General features: G+C 43.1%; 1 protein-coding gene across 1 annotated transcript in view; it reads left to right on the top strand.

Moving 5' to 3' along the window:
• The window catches only part of LOC140720951 (NACHT, LRR and PYD domains-containing protein 3-like), a 41,129-nt gene that overhangs the window by 10,833 nt on the left and 13,018 nt on the right, over positions 1–17,278 (top strand). Inside the window, exons 4-6 of the mRNA XM_073035797.1 lie at positions 638–734; positions 3,219–3,506; positions 11,665–12,312. Of these exons, the coding sequence (XP_072891898.1) occupies positions 725–734; positions 3,219–3,506; positions 11,665–12,312 (946 nt within the window). The 5' untranslated portion in view covers positions 638–724. The remainder of the gene's footprint in view (positions 1–637; positions 735–3,218; positions 3,507–11,664; positions 12,313–17,278) is intronic.

Genomic DNA, 17,278 nt, shown 5'->3' with positions numbered 1-17,278 from the left:
TGAAGGTAGTAAGCAAAGAGGGGTGGTTGAAGGTTTTTCCTTGAAAAGAGGCCGTAAGTTGGGACATTTGATATTCGTTATTTCATAGCAATGATCTGAATGCAAGTGCACAAGGCTTGACTAGTAAGTTCACTGATGACACAAAATTATTAGATGGTACCCATGGTGAAGATGATCGTAGCTTATAGGGGATCTAAATGGGTAGAGGAGTGATAAATAGATAGCAAAACCTACACGAGCAACAAAAGTTTCACACTGAGGTTGGTGATGATGTGAAGGGACCAGTCAGAGGAAGTGGATGAGGCTGCACAATTGTATAATTCCAGAAGCAGTGGCGATGTGTAGATGGCGTGAAGAGGCCAGGAGAGAAATGGGCTCAAAACAGGAAATTAGGACCATTTCTGTGGGCACTGTGGTTAACATTTTCTGATTGGGCTGTACAGTCTGTATCTGCCTCTGTAATTCTTTCCTGAGTATGCGTCAGATATCACTGGACAGACATGGAGTGGGAATTGATGGAAACAGGGAATACTTGGTCCCTAAGCCAACAGCTGTTCTCATACAGGGGTTATAGGTTCCGTCATATTTAAAAAGTAATTGTACTCTCTGACTCACTGTCTGCTTGTGTGTAATTCAGAACATCACCAGCAGGTAGAGCTTTTCTGCACCGGGACCAAAGTGTAAACAAGAAAACAACAACCAGGAATCGTCAGTCAGAATCAGAATGGCTACAGGTATGATCACTGGGATCTTTATAATTAAACTTTCGTCGCGTTTGTGCACAATAGATCAGATGAATTAACTTACACAGATGCTAACGTGCACAGAAACGTTTCATCAAACAGGGTCCTTGATTCCCTAGGTAAAGAGGTCTTAAGTAATCGATCAATCCAGCAGTTCCAGTGCAGGGACCTGACACCGGTAATGGTCGAATCACTCAGGTCACAGTGTAAAGCTTCACCTGAGTGAAAACAACAGGGAGTCCTGAATTAGGTGAATTAGAGTGAAACACAGACAGGAATGTGTTGTTTGTTATGTAAAAGTCCAGGTTTGGAGATTGTTGCAAATCAGGGCCTGTTTAGAGGTGAAAGACATCTCAAACTTTTATTTATAAAATTCAGAGCAAGATGATGGGAGCATTTCCGAGATTTCAGGGACTGTGTGATAACACAGCATTTCAGGTTTTGGTCGGGTAGCTATCAACTCCCCCCTTGGTTTTCTTGACTGCTGCACAAAGGAGATGAAGGGAGTTTCGAAATATGTTTTCTGCAAAAGAGCCAAGAACATTGCCAACGTTTATAATTGCTGAGGTTCAAAAAGGCAGCTCATTGTAGGTAAATTTGTTGTGTGTTTCGGTGTTTTAATGCCACAATGAATGTCTAGGCTGTGGACAAATGGCGATAGTGATTTTCTCCAAAGACGTTTAAGGAGCTTCTATGCTGATATAGCACAGGAAATATAAAAGCAGCAGGAGACAAACAGAATCAAAGAAGGCGACTGGGACAACGTGATGTCATTGGTGAATACGATTAAAGTGAATCCCACGACATTTCCGGAGAGGAACTAGGGTGGAGAACACACAAAATTATAAAGAACCTCAGCAGGTCAGGTAGCATTTTCAATCTGCAATCTCTCAGGCACTAATACATCCTTACTGTAGTATTGGTACCAGAACTGTACAGTCCATTCCAACTGGTCCAACCAACAGTTTATAACCTTGTCACAAGATCTCTCTGCGCTTGTATACTGCTCTGCAACTAATGATGGCAAAACTGCTAAATGTCGACTCCACACATTGTCTCCTGTAATCCAGTGGATGAACGGTGTGTGACACTGTGGACTGGACAGTGTGCACATCTAGGTAATGGTCAGTATGTGACACAGGGGACCGGAAAATTTGACACAGCAGACGGAGAGTATGTGATCTTGGGGATCTGGCAGTGTGTAATCCGGTGGTTTATCCGTGTGTTTAAAGAGCAAACACGAGGAAATCTGCAGATGCTGGAAATTCAAACAACAACACACACAAAATGCTGTTGGAGCACAGCAGGCCAAGGCAGCATCTATAAGGAGAAGCACTGTCGACGTTTCGGGCCGAGACCCTTCGTCAGGACTAACTGAAGGGAAAGATAGTAAGAGTATTGAAAGTAGTGGGGGGAGTGGGAAATGCGAAATGATAGGAGAAGACCAGAGGCTCTTTCCAGCCCTTAGCTTCATGCACTCCCTGCGGTCTTCTCCTATCATTTAACATTTTCCCCTCCCCCCCACCCAACTTTCAATACTCTTACTATCTTTCCTTTCAGTTAGTCCTGACGAAGGGTCTCGGCCAGAAACGTCGACAGTTCTTCTCCTTATAGATGTTGCCTGGTCTGCTGTGTTCCACGAGAATTTTGTGTGTGTTGTTATCCGTGTGTGACGCTGCTGACTGAACAGTCTGTAACCTAGGGAGGTTTTTGCTTGTGAAGAATAATCTCAGTGATATTTTCCGGTATCACTTGACACCATTCCATTAAGAATCCCTGGTTATCAGTGTGTTTAACTACTGCATAGCCAGTGCTCAGTACTATTGTGTCTATCCTGTTCTATATCTGGGAGTGGATGTGTCCACTCACTGGCTTATCAGGATGGTCACCTGGCAGGAAGTGTGGTTCACATTCACCAGCAGAGTTCCACTCCAAATCCGGTCAGCCAGAGTCTCGGCTCCATTGTTTGATGGCTCTGTGTCTGTTCTCGCTGGAATTTAGAAAGATGAGGGAGGGGAGATATCATTGTACCCTTTCGAATGTTGAAAGGCTTAGACAGAATAGATGTTGAAAGATGGTTCTAGTGGTGGGGAAGTCCAGGATAAGAGGGCACAGCCTCAGAATAAAGGATCATCCTTTGAAACAGAAATTTACTTAGCCAGAGGGTGGTGAAAGTGTGGAATTTGCTACCACAAGCAGTTGTGCAGGCCGGGTCATTGAGTGTATTTATGGCAGAGACCTGTAGGTTATTGATTGGAGACGGCATCAAATGTTAGGGTAAGAAGGCCGAGAAATGGAGTTGAGGAGGGGAAAAAAGGATCAGCTATGTTTGAATGGCGGAGCAGATTCGATGGGCCAAATGTCCTAATTCTGTATCTATGACTTATGATCTTATTGTAGCCACCCATTGTGATTTCTTGTTTTGCTGAGATCTAAATCACTCTAGTATAACTTGTATTTCGTCATTTATTTCAGGTGGAATATTTAATCGGGTACGGAAAGTTTTCAAGAGGTATTCACTAGATGGTGCATCGAGTGAAGATAGTCGGCACACCGGTAACAATGCGCCAAAGCAGAGTCAGATTGAGAGTAATGTCCCAATAAAGAGAAGTCCGGCCGCAGAGGAGGAGGAGCAAAGACAGTCCAGAGGCAGTGACGTCAGAGACACCGATAAGGACACTGGAACCAGTACAAGAGAAGCGACTGCCTGTGAACTCGGAAGCTCATCAAACATGGAATTATCATGTCCCCAACAAGGAGTGGGTGAGCGAAATATGAGAGTGATGTGTTTGCAGAATGTGGCAGGGAGGAGGGTAAATGGGAGACTTTGTTGGAGCGTTAGAAAGATAGGGATTGATCAGAGGAGAGGGAAAATGTGTAGGTGTGGTACATGTGGTAGTTGGGCACCTGTGACTCTAATACAGGAAATGTACTACCTGTTTAAAGGATTTCCAGTATGTGTATCAGAGGAAATGCAGCTGCCCAGATGAAGAGAGCATTTCTGGGATATGATTTAAGTGAAATGTATTCGTCAGGATAGAGAGAACATCTGTGGGAAGCGACTCTTATTGAAAGTCCCAGCATTTATTCCCATCCTAAATTGAAATGGTTGAGTGGGTGGGGTGGGACTGGTTCATTTCTGGCAAAGCGGTCCTTCTGGTAAAGTAATTCCCAGAGCATTGCTGGGTAGGTTTTGAGGGCAGTCTTGGGGAAGGGACATACGTGTAAACATGGCCGATCCCACTGTGTTTGCTTGTGGAATGTCACTAGTCGAAGATCGCCAGCCAGGTTAAGCCTCAATACCATCTGTCTGCTATGGGGAAGACAACTATGAATCCAAAAGTCTAATTCATCATCGTCCTCAAGCATGTTAATTTTCTTTATGAGACTCCTAAGTCGGACCCAGTTAAACACCCGCCTAATATCCAGGTAGGCAATGTCCACTGTGTAATCTTTGTCACTTCCCGGAAGAACTCAATCAAGTTAGCAAGATTCTACTTCTCCCGCCCAAAGCCTTGGTGCTGAACCCCAAACCACCTCAAACATTCTGTCTTTCATACTCCCATGGGGCAGAAGGTATAAAAGGCTTAATGTCTGTACCACCAGCCTCAAGGATAGTTTTAATTCTGCATTTACAGGACGGTTGGTTGTAATCAGCTGTGTTATAATTGACTATTAATAATAATAAGACAATTTTATATATAAAATTATAACATCGGGCATCTCGCAACTAATAAATAACCAGAATATACTTACAGAAAAGCAAACAGAATACTGTTAGGGTATGAAGGGATTTAAGGAACCATTAATAATAGAAGATGTAATTCTATATCAAGCTCGGAGGGAAAGGAGAAATCTTTAATGCTTTTATATTGACAATCAAAAACATTTGATTCTGTTTCACTCGTAGTTAATAAAACTTCCTAATATATACACCCAATACTTGTGAAATATATACAACATCTGACGAAGCATTGGCGTACAATTGTCACATATCAGCAACCACAAAGGAACAACTACTGTTGTCAAGCGCAAAACCCACTACTGTTGTCAAGCGCAAAACCCACTACGGTTTTGTCTGGCTTTTGTCTGTCTAATTTGCTGAATTGGGCAAAATTCAGGAAACAAATCAGGAAAAACGTAACAAATGAATTATACCTTGATTCACCTGCTGTACAGAATGATTTGAAAATATTCGCTTTTGCGTCTGTAAAGCTAATGCGATTAATTAAAATAATGGAACGAATTTCCAAAGATATAAACATGAGCTTTAGTCTAGAACAGTGCAGAACATTGAACATTACAAATGGTGCAGTAGAGCTTGTACTGTATGGCAGAGCAACAGGAATCAATACAACACATAGATGGATATGAAACATAAGTATATTTAGGATATCAACAGGCAAAGACAATTGATCACCATGTGAAAAAGAGAAATCATTCAACAGTATTTACTTCAGGGCTAAAGAGAATCTGCCAAACAAAGCTGAATAATAACAATATAACAAAGGCAATAAACACGTTCGCTGTACGTACATCGACGTATTTCTTTGGCATGACATCTCAGTCTGAAACGGAACATGAAAACTTATAAATAAAAATAAGAACTGAAATAAGAAATTTAGAAAACACCATGTGGACAAGAGCGCACTTAGATTAACACAACCCAGGATATCATGAGGAAGAGGAACAAAGGACATAAAGAATTACACAACAGTCCGATAAAACTTCTCAGAATCACAAACAGGTTTAATACCACCGACAGATGTTGCATAATCTATTAACATTTATGCATATAATTATATATATATATATATATATATATAGAGAGAGAGAGAGAGAGAGAGAGAGAGAGAGAGAGAGAGAGAGAGAGAGAGAGAGAGAGAGAGAGAGAGAGAGAGAGAGAGCAATATTTCCCCTTTCCTCTTGACAAAACTGCTCAAGACCCCGGAGACAGTTTGAGACATCGTTCAGTTATGGTCAGATACAAAATGTAGGAAGAGAATTAGCTGATTCGGTCCATCGATGCTGCTCCACCATTTAACCATGATTTTTAATCCAACACCATATTCCTGCCTACATCCTGTAACCTTGAAGCTACTGAACAATCACAAACATTTTAAAATCTGCTATAGATATAGGCAAAGGGCAGCCCCCACCACCCTCTGCAGCAGCAATTTCCACACAGAGCAGACATCCTTTGGCTGAAGGGATTTTTTTTTAAAATCTCAGTTTTAAAGAGTTAAGAATCGGCAACATAACTTCCTGAATTTTGAATGGAATATCTTGACTAATAAAGGCAAGTATGTCATTTGCCTTCTTAACAACCCCGTCAATCTGTGTAGCCACTTTGAAGGAGCGATGAACTTGGGACTCTAAGATCCTTCTGCTCATCGACACAGTTAAGGGTCTTGCATTTAGGTGTATTATCTCTATATAATTGAGCTACAAATGTGCCAAGATAATCATCACGGATCTAATCTCACTGAGTTTTCTCACGTACTGTTGAATATATGTCAAGTGCGCATTTATGGGAAGGTACAGGGACAGAGAAATACTGACTTGTGGCAGCATCACAGGCAAGTACATTCAGATAACTCACGGAACACAAATTATACAATTCTGTATCATTATCAATATAGAAATACATGTTTTATGTCATAACTATCATATAAATATATATGTTGTGCCAATAATCATAAATACAACTTTTGTGTCATTAACAATGTGTATATATACACATTTATTTCAAGGGCTGACTTGGAAATGTTGATTTGGTCCCTCAGCCAAGTTGCTGACACAGTTTGGGAACAACTGGGCTCCAAGCACCCGACCCTAAAACACTCACAGGGACTTCCTTCAGGCCCAAGAAGGGTGTGGCTATTCTTTTCTTTAAACACACAGCCAACATGAACAGGAGCAGACCATTCAGCCCGTTCAGTCTCTCCTGTCATTCTATAAGACCCAATATTGTTCCATCCTTGCCCCACAATACCACTCTATCTCATTTTACCCTGACCATTGACTCCACTTGCAGCTCAATAGTTTTTGACCCGCAAGGTGATGAATATCTCTACTCGACACCACTGCGGGCTCAGACGTTTCCACAGACGAGCCCCTCACGTCCCTTCCCCACTGTTAATAGAATCTACTGAGCAATCACGAACATATTTCAATCTGCTATCAATATACGCAAATGGCAGTCACCACCACTCTCCTCTGCAACAATTTCCACACAGCAGCCATCCTTCGGCTGAAGAGATTTTTCTCATCTCATTTTAAAGGGAAGTATCTTTACTCTGAGACTGTGCGCTCAGATTGCAGACTCTCCATGTCCACTGTATCCAGGCTTTTCAGCCTTCAGTAGGTCTACTTCACCTCCCCCACCACCATCCCGTCTGAACTACATTGAGCACAGGTCCAGACCCATCAAATCCTCCTCATAAATAAAGCCGATCATTCCTAAGATATTCATATTGTTAGCAACAACTGTACTGAACACATTTCCAGGAATAAGAGGCAATTGGTACCAGGATAAATTAGTGGGAAAAGTTGTGGTTCCTTTTCAGTTCTACTATCACAGAATGAGCCCATCTCCATTCCAAGGTTAAATCAGGTCCATTTCAGGAAATTTAAACTATTCCAGGGTGAATGTAATAAAAAGAAACTGGAATTACCAGGAACACTCAGCAGTAAGGAACAGCTGTGTGGAGAGGAACAAATATGATGATTCAGGTTCACACCGTTCGTCAGAATGACTTCAAATATTTTCAGTTTTTATTACAGCTCGGAGTAGATAAATCTCCAGGACCTGATAGGGTATCCCTCAGACCTTAGAAGAGACAAGTGTTGAAATTGTAGGGGCCCTGGCAGATATATTTAAAATGTCGGTATCTAGGGGTGAGGTGCCGGAGGATTGGAGGATAGCTTATGTTGTTCCGTTGTTTAAAAAAGGCTCTAAATGTAATCCAGGAAATTATAGCCGGTAAATTTGACGTCAGTAGTAGGTAAAATATTGGAAAGGATCTACAAGTATTTGGATAGACAGGAACTTATCAGGGAGCGTGAACATGCCTTTGTACGTGGTACGTCATGTTAAACTAATCTATTAGAGTTTTCCCGAGGAGTTTACCAGGAAAGTGGATGAAGGGAAGGCAGTGGATTTTGTCTACATTGAGTTTAGTAAGGCCTTTGGGGATGTTAGTTAGGAAGATTCAGTCTCTAGTGTTACGTACCCGTAACTGGGTTACCAAACCAGCAGAAATGGAATGATACGTTGGTCTAGTGGTACTGTAACTAAAGGTGTTTATGAGTAAACTACCGGTAAGTAATACAGTATCTATCAAAAATGCAAATATACATATAAAACAGGTTAGCAATGATAAATACAGAAGTGTAGAAATAAGAATCAAAACCAAGCTCTATGGTAGTCTAGGGGTAAATGAATAGCCTTAAGATAATGCAGCGTTCAGTTCAGTTCAGTTTGTGTTGAGGTAGGTGCTGTTGTGACGTTGGAGAGAGAGAGAGAGAGAGAGAAGAGAGGAGAGAGAGAGAGAGAGAGAGAGAGAGAGAGAGAGAGACGAGAGAGAGAGAGAGAGAGAGAGAGAGAGAGAGAGAGAAGAGAGAGAGAGAGAGAGGGAGAGAGATGAGAGAGAGAGAGAGAGAGAGAGAGATGAGCAGCTGCAGCAGGCAAACCTTCTGTCGTCTTGTTCCATTGTACTGATGTGGTCATTCGGTTATGACCCCCATCATTCTCGGCTAGACATTACTTCCGTGCTAGACTCGTCACTCTGGCATGAGTGGACATACACACAAGCCCTCACCGGTCCTGCCGTCACACTGTGAGCTTTGTGACCAATCTCCCCGATTCGGTCCTCCAAGCTCCCACCTTCCTGTGGGTGCACAACACTCTTGCAGTGTCTCATGGCCTGTCTGCCTGTGTCTCAGCAGACCCGTCTTTTTTTCTCCCCTGGCGGGGTATCAGCCATCCATCAACTGACCATGTCCATCGAACTGGCCACTCGTCCTCTCTCAGAAGGCACCTGGCATCACTCTGCTGTGTCAGTTGGGATCCACAAAAACAGGCCAATCGCCCTTGGCGTTAAAGTCAACAATTAGTGAAGAAGCCATAATACTAAATCATCCATTTCAATCCTTGTCTCACTCTCCCATCTGCAACAGGATGCCTACCCCCTCTTCATCTCTCTCTCTCGTTAGCAGCATAGTTCACATGCCGGTCAACTCTGGACCCATCTCCAACTGGTTTTCGCATCACACATAACACTAGTTATACATGGTGAGGTAATAAATTGGGTTAGACATTGGGCTCAATGGAAGAAGCCACAGACTGGTAGTGGAGGATTGCTACTCTGAGTGGAGGCCTGTGACTAGTGGTGTGCCACAGGGATCAGTGCTGGGTCCATTGTTATTTGTCATCTATATCAATGATCTGGATGATAATGTGGTAAATTGGAACAGCAAATTTGCTGGCGATACAAACATTGGTGGTGTAGTGGACAGTGTGGAAGGTTTTCATTGCTTGCAGAGGGATTTGGATCAGCTGGAACAATGGGCTAAAAAGTGGCAGATGGAGTTTAATTCAGGCAAGTGTGAAGTATTGCAATTTGGAATGACAAACCAAGGTATGACATACAAGGAAATGTTAGGACACTGAGGTATGTAGTAGAACTCAGGGATATGGGAATACAGATACAAAATTCCCTAAACGTGGCGTCATAGTTAGATAGGGTCGTAAAGAGCGCTTTGTGCTACATTGGCCTTTATAAATCAAAGTATTGAATCTAAGAGTTGAAATGTTATGGTGAGGTTGTATAAGGCATTTGGAGTATTGTCTGCAGTTTTGATCACCAAATTACAGGAATGGTTTTTTAATAAATTTGAAAGAGTGCTGAGAATGTTTACAAGGATATTGCCGGGATTTGAGAAACATAGTTACAGAGAAAGGGTGAATAGGTTAGGACTTTATTCCTTGGAGCGTAGAAGAATGAGGGAGATTTGATAGAGGTGTATAAAATTATGATGGGTATAGATAGAGTGAATGCAAGCAGGCTTTTTCCACTAAGGCTAGGGGAGAAAAAAAAACAAGAGGGAAATGGGTTAGGGGTAAAGGGGGGAAAGTTAAAGGGAACATTGTGGGGGGGGGCTTCTTCACACAGAGAGTTGTGTGAGTTTGGAATGAGCTGCCAGATGAAGTGGTGAATGCGGACTCACTTTTAATATTAATGAAAACTTGGACAATTACGTGGATGAGTTATGGAGGTTTATGTTCCAGGTGCAGGTCAATGGGACTGGGCAGAAAAATAGTTCGGCACAGTCAAGAAGGGGTAAAACGCCTGTTTCTGTGCTATAATATTCTACGGTTCTATGGTTCTAATAACCCAATGAATGTCCAGGCTGTGAACAAATGGTGAACATGATTTTCTCAAACGACGTTTAAGGAGCTTCAATGCTGATACTCTGATATAGCTCAGGGAATATAAAAAACAGCAGGAGACAAGCAGAAAATCAAATAAGTCGACTGGGACAATGGAATGACATTGGGTGAATAGGATTAAAGTGAATCCCACGGCATTTCCGGAGAGGAACTAGGGTGGAGAACACACAAAATGTTAGAGGAACTCAGCAGGTCAGGTAGCATTTATGGAGGGTAATGAGTATAGCTGAGTCAGAAAATGTTCTCATCCGATTCAATCTTTTGTAAGCAGAATATTCAATCTGCAATCTCTCAGGTACAGATACATCCTTCCTGTAGTATTGGTACCAGAACTCTACATGCCATTCCAACTGGTCCAACCAACAGTTTATAACCTCGTCACAAGATCTCTCTGCCGCTGTATTCTGCTCTACAACTAATGATGGCAAAACTGATAAATGTCGACCCACTCATTGTCTCTTGTAATCCGGTGGCTGATCTGTGTTTGACCCTGTGGACGGGACAGTCTGCACATCTAGGTAATGGTCAGTCTGTGACTCAGGGGACCGGACTGTTTGTGACTCAAAGAAATAGTCAGTTTCTGTCCCAGGACACCGGACACTTTCACACAGTTGACGGATGGTATGTGATTTAGGGGATCCAGCAGTGTGTAATTCCGTGGCTGATCTGTCTGTGACACAGGTGACTGAACAGTTTGTGACCTTGGGAGATTTTTGCTTGTGGAAAATAATCTCAGTGATCCCTCCTGGTGTCACCTGACACCATTCCATTAAGATCCTCTGGTTATCAGTGTGTTCAACTACTGCAGAGCCAGTGCTCAGTACTATTGTGTCCATCCTGCTCTGTATCTGGGAGTGGATGTGTCTGGTCACTGGCTTATCGGGATGGTTACCTGGCAGGCAGTGCGGTTCACATTCACCAGCAAGTTCCACTCCACATGGGGTCAGCCAGTGTCTCGGCTCCATTGTTTGATGGCTCTGGGTCTGTTCTCGCTGGAATTTAGAAAGATGAGGGCGGGGAGATCACACTGAACCCTTTTGAATGTTGAAAGGCTTAGACAGAATAGATGTTGAAAGATGTTTCCAGTGGTCGGGAAGTCCAGGATAAGAGGGCACAGCCTCAGGATAGAGGAACATCCATTGAGTCAGAAATTTATTCAGCCAGCGGGTGGTGAACGTGTGGAATTTGTTACCACAAGCGGTTGTGGAGGCCGGAGCACTGGGTGTATTTAAGGCAGAGACCTGATTGAACACAGCATCTAAGTTTACGGGAAGAATGCCGAGAAATGGGGTTGAAGAGGGGCAAAAAGGAACAGCCATGATTGAATGGTGGAGAAGATTCGATGGGCCAAATGGCCTAATTCTGTATCTATGTCTTATGATCTTATTGTATCCACCCATTGTGAATACTTGTTTTGCTGAGCTCTAAATCACTCTAGTATAACTTGTAATTTGTCATTTATTTCAGGTGAGAAATTAAATCGGGTATGGAAAATACTCAAGAGCTTTTTACCAGGCGGCCAACCGACTGAGGATGATCGGGACACCGGAAACAATGGTCCAAAGCAGGGTCAGATGGACAGCAATGTCCTATTTGTAAGCGGTCCGGCCGCAGAAGAGGAAGAGCAAATTCAGCCCAGAGACAGTGGTGTCAGAGACACAGATCAGGACCCTGGAACCAGCACAAGTGAGGCGACTGTCTGTCAGCCCAGAGACAGTGACGTCAGAGACACCGATCAGGAGCCTGGAACCAGCACAAGTGAGGCGACTGTCTGTCAGCCCAGAGACAGTGACGTCGGAGACACCGATCAGGACCATGGAACCAGCACAAGTGAGGCGACTGTCTGTCAGCTCAGAGACAGTGACGTCAGAGACACCGATCAGGACCATGGAACCAGCACAAGTGAGGCGACTGTCTGTCAGCCCAGAGACAGTGTCGTCGGAGACACCGATCAGGACCTTGGAACCAGCACAAGTGAAGCGACTGCCTGTCAGCCCAGAGACAGTGACGTCAGAGACACAGATCAGGACCCTGGAACCAGCACAAGTGAGGCGACTGTCTGTCAGCTAGGAAGCTCATCAAACATAGAATTGTCAAGTCCCCAACAAGGAGTGGGTGAGTGAAATATGAGGGTGGTGTGTTCACAGAATGTGGTACAGAGAACGGTAAATGTGAGGCTATGTTGGAGGGTTAGAAACATAGGGATTGCTGAGAGAAGTGGGGAAATGTGTGGATGTGGTACATGTGGTAGTGGGGCGCCCGTTTCCCCACTACAGGAAATGTACTACCTGATTTCAAGGATTTCCAGGATGTGTATCGGAGGAAATGTAGCTTTCCAGATGAAATGCATTTCTGGGATTTGAATTAAGGGAAATATATTTGCCAGGATGCTGAGAGGATTTCTGGGAAGTGACCCTCACTGACAGTCCCAACTTTTATTCCCATCCTAAATTGAAATAGGTGAGTGAGCGGGGTGGGAGTGATTCGTTTCTGACAAAGTGGTTCTTCTGGTAAAGTAATTCTAAGAGCATTGTTGGGTAGGATTTGAGACCCGTTTTGGGGAAAAGGACATATGTGTGTACATGGCCGATCCCAGTGTGGCTCCTTGTGGAACATGACTGGTCAAGGATCGCCAGCCAGGTTAAACCTCAATACCATATGTATGCTATGGGGAAGATATCGATGAATCCAAAGGCCAATTCACCACAGCTCCCAAGCATGTTAATGTTCTGTATGAGACTCCCATGTGGGACTTTGTCAAACACCTGACTAATATCCAAGTAGGCAAGATCCACTGTGTAACTTCATCCATCAGCTTTGTCACTTCCTGGAAGAACGCAATCGAGTTCGCAAGACTCTACTTTCCCCGCCCAAAGCCTCGCTGCTGAACCCTAACCCACTGCAAGCATTCTGTCCTTCATACTCCCATGTGGCAGAAGACATAAAAGGCTGACGTTATGTACCACCGGCCTCAAGGACAACTTTAATTCTGCATTTATAAGACTATTGATGGTCACCAATTTTGTTATTAATAATAATGAGACAATTTTATACATAAAATTATAACATCGTGCATCTCGCAACAATAGCCAGTCACAGAGATAACCAGAATATACTTACAGAAGGGCAGAAAGGATACTGTTAGGGAATGAAGGGATTTAAGGATTAACTGATAATAGAAGATGTAATTCTATATCAAGCCTGGAGGAAGAGCAGAAATCTTTTATGCTTTTATATTGACTATCAAAAAACATTTGAACATTTGATTCTGTCCCTGACTCGTGGTTAATAAAATATATATATATACACACCTAATACTTGTGAAACATCTACAACATCTGACGAAGCATTGGCGTCAAATAATAACCTACTAATAACCGCAAAGGAACAACAATTGTTATCAAAATAAATGTACACATTTTCCAGAACGAAACGCTGAGCCTACTACAGTCTTGACTGGCTTTAAACCCGCTCTCTAACCTACCGAATCGGAGAAAAAACAGGTATCAAATCAGGAAAAAAAAACAAATGAATTATTGCTTGACCCATCTGCTGTACAGAATGATTTGAAAATATTTGCTCTTGCATCTGTAAAGCGAAAACAATTAATTCAAATAATGGAACTAATTTCTAAAGATATAAACATGAGCTTTAGACTGAACAGTGCAGAACATCAAACATTACGAAAGGTGCAGTAGAGGTTGTACTCTATGGCAGAGCATCAAGATTCAACGTAGCAGACACATGAATATGAAACATATAAGTATATTTAGGTTATGAACAAGCAAAGAAGATAGATCACCATGTGATAAAGAGCAATCATTCAACAGAATGTACTTCAGGGCTAAAGAAAGTCTGCCAAACAGAGCTGAATAATAACAATAAAAGAAAGGCTTTAAACACCATGCACAAAATGCCGGTGGAACGCAGGAGGCCAGGCAGCATCTATAAGGAGAAGCACTGTCGATGTTTCGGGCCGAGACCCTTTCCCTCCATAAATGCTACCAGACCTGCTGAGTAACATTTTATGTGTTATCCACCCTAGTTTCCCTCCAGAAATGCCAACGGAAATTCCAACAGAACCTTGTTGCTTCGGTGAATCGCTCTGAACAATGAATTTCATGGCCAAGGCCAGCTGCCCTCTCCCTCTGCTGGGTCCATCTTTGTGTGGTCAAGCTTTGCTGTCACCGTGTTCGGATATGGCCCAAATGAGGAGTGAGAGACACTGCCGCATGTCGATAGCTCACAGCATTTAATGCGAACAGTGTTACAGGAAAAGGAAAACAATAAGCAGCAGGCCAAATAGCGTCGTTGACTAAGACTGTCAAATGGAAATCGAAGCCCACACTGCTGCTGATAAGAACAACTAAATATAAAACTGATTCCGCTAGTCGTCAGAGTCATTTGACTTAACAGTCCAATTTCTCAGGCCGAATACAAGCAGGCAGCGAAGCATTGCTGTGGTCATATCTCCAGAAACGCTACAACGACAAGTACGGAGTTAAAAACTATCACAGTGAAATAATAATCAACAGGCTTGTGGATACTCACAAGCGCAATTGCCGTATCTACTGCGCTGCCCAATTGGTGGTTGTGACAGGTCCCTCCTCTCCAATCGCAGCCCCTGAGGCGCCACAGACCCGTGTCCACCTGGTGGATAAGTACCATGGTGTGCACTGCCAATATCGGAGCCAAAGACTTTACATGTGGAGACTGAAACAAGAGCTTATACAGAGGTGTAGCTCAACCAAGTGACACCGTGAGACGAATCATTCACAAAATGAGGACCCTCCGATTGGAGCTAATCGGGCATCTGCTTCGACAATAAAGCTGACACAGAATCCCTGAGCCTACCAGACTAAAGCAACTTAAACAGAAAACCCCAGGAAACCTCATTACAAAGATCAACTCGCTCGAGAAAAACGCAAGGAACTCTTAAACCATGAATAAACATTGTTAAGCAACAATTAACCAATTCAGAAGCTAAAGATTTCAGACCCAATGCCTCTGATGCCCTGCACAGGCCTGCGGATGTCACTACAGGACCACCCTCCACCTATATCTGGCACCTAATGGCCCAGAAAGACCTGAAAAAGCGAGATCCAGTGATGAAACAAGAGACCTATGGAACTTGAGAGGGAGGTATGGGGAACTTGAGCGGCAGGGTGTCTTAGAATCCAAAGAGACTGACAGACCTGGGACTCCCAACAGACTTAGACAGTGAACCCTGACTGAGATGAAGAAACCACGGGCGGGGCCCACAGGGAGGCTTGGGAGTCCTTGAGATGGAAAGGGCATCGAAAATCCCTAAACACATTGAAGAAGCCTTGGAAACTATTGGGAAAAAAATGAAATCTTTGGCTACATTGAGAAGAACCCTTGGGAAGGCTTGAAAACATGGAAGTTAATACCTAGAGAATGAACCTTTTAAAATCTTGTGCACAGTGTTTTATCTTTCAAAATGTTTCCAGAGGGAATTAGGATATACTCCCAATTTTACAGATCAAAACAACGTGGACAGGCTTCTTTCATCGCTAATCTAGCTGGTTCTCTTTAGATCTGTTTAATTTGCTACATGAACGTTTATATTTTCCAGGTCTGTACCATGACTTTCGTCAAGAGGTTAAAAATACTTTGATAGGGTTACTTTACTTGTGCATTTGCACACTGCAGCCAGGGATCAGTTTTTGGAGCAGGGCACTTCCATTATCTACACTACTGACTTCAATATTGATTTGTTGGATCAATTGATAAGCTTGCTTGAAGCGCTCATTTGTTATGGACCCTTGAGTCACGGAACCACAAAGTTGGGAACCTGGGTGGTTGTGACTTGAAAAGCTTGGAATGGAAACCGGCGAAACTCAATGCAGTCTGGAGAAGGTCGGTATGTAGACCCGGGACTCTTGGAATGTTGATTCAGGATATGCACTGAGAAAGAAGGCACTCTCTTATCAACCCAACAATGTGGAAATGTCACTTTGCTCGGTTCATAACTTGGCAAGATCCTTCTGTCATGATGGAGACAGAAACATGAGTTCATACATTGTTGCTTCGACGAATCACTCTGACCAATGAGCCTCATGGCCAAGGTCAGCTGCCCTCTCTCTGCTGGGTCCAGCTTTGTGTGGTTGAGACTCGCTGTCACCGTGTTCGGATATGGCCGAAGTGCAGAGTGACAGATACTGACGCAGGTCGATTGTTCACAGACTTTAATGCGAACAGTGTTACATGGAAAAAGAAAACAATAAACACTAGGCCAAACAGGGCCATTGTGTAAGACTCTCAAAAAAAAATGTTGCCTACACTGCGGCTGAAAAAAAAAACCAAATAAATAGAAAACGTATACCGCTAGTCTTCAGAATCGGTTGACTCGACAGTCCAATTTCTCAGTCTGAATGCAAGCAGGCAGCAAAGCATTTTTGTGTTCAAGTCTCAACAAACACTACGATGACAAGTATGGAGTTACAATGAAATAATAATTATTGGCAAGTGCATATTGACAAACACAATTGCCGTATCTACTGTGCTGCCGAATTCGTGGTTGTGACATTTTTATGTTCATCAGTGTCAACACAGCCACATTAAATCCTCTGTTTTTGAATACTGTAAAAAAAAACATGAAAATATAGAACATTGAAACCTACATCACATTGCAGGTCCTTCCGCCCACAATGTTGTGTTGACAATATAACCTTCTCTAGAATTTGACTAGAATTGCCCTACAGCATAACCCTCTAATTTTCTCGGCTCCATGTACCTATCTATGTGTTCCTGAAAGGACCCTATCGTGTCCGCCTCAACCACCGTTGGTGGTAGTGCATTCCCTGCTCTCACCAGTATCTGTGACATCCCCCATACTTCCTACCTACAAGCACCTTAAAATATGACCCCTCGTGTTAGCCATTTCAGCCCTTGGGAGAAAAAAAAAACTTCTGTCTATCCACACGCTCAAAGTTTCTCATGATCTTATGCACCTCTATCAGGTCATCTCATCCTCCGTGGCTGCAAGAAGAAAAGGCCAAGTTCACTTAATCTATTCTCATAAGACATGTTCTGCAATGAAGTCAACATCCTTGTAAAT

This window comes from Hemitrygon akajei, unplaced genomic scaffold (assembly GCF_048418815.1).
Source record: "Hemitrygon akajei unplaced genomic scaffold, sHemAka1.3 Scf000048, whole genome shotgun sequence".
Lineage (NCBI taxonomy): Eukaryota > Metazoa > Chordata > Chondrichthyes > Myliobatiformes > Dasyatidae > Hemitrygon > Hemitrygon akajei.
The sequence above is the reverse complement of the archived record's forward strand: the minus strand, read 5'-3'. Positions and strand labels throughout refer to the sequence as shown.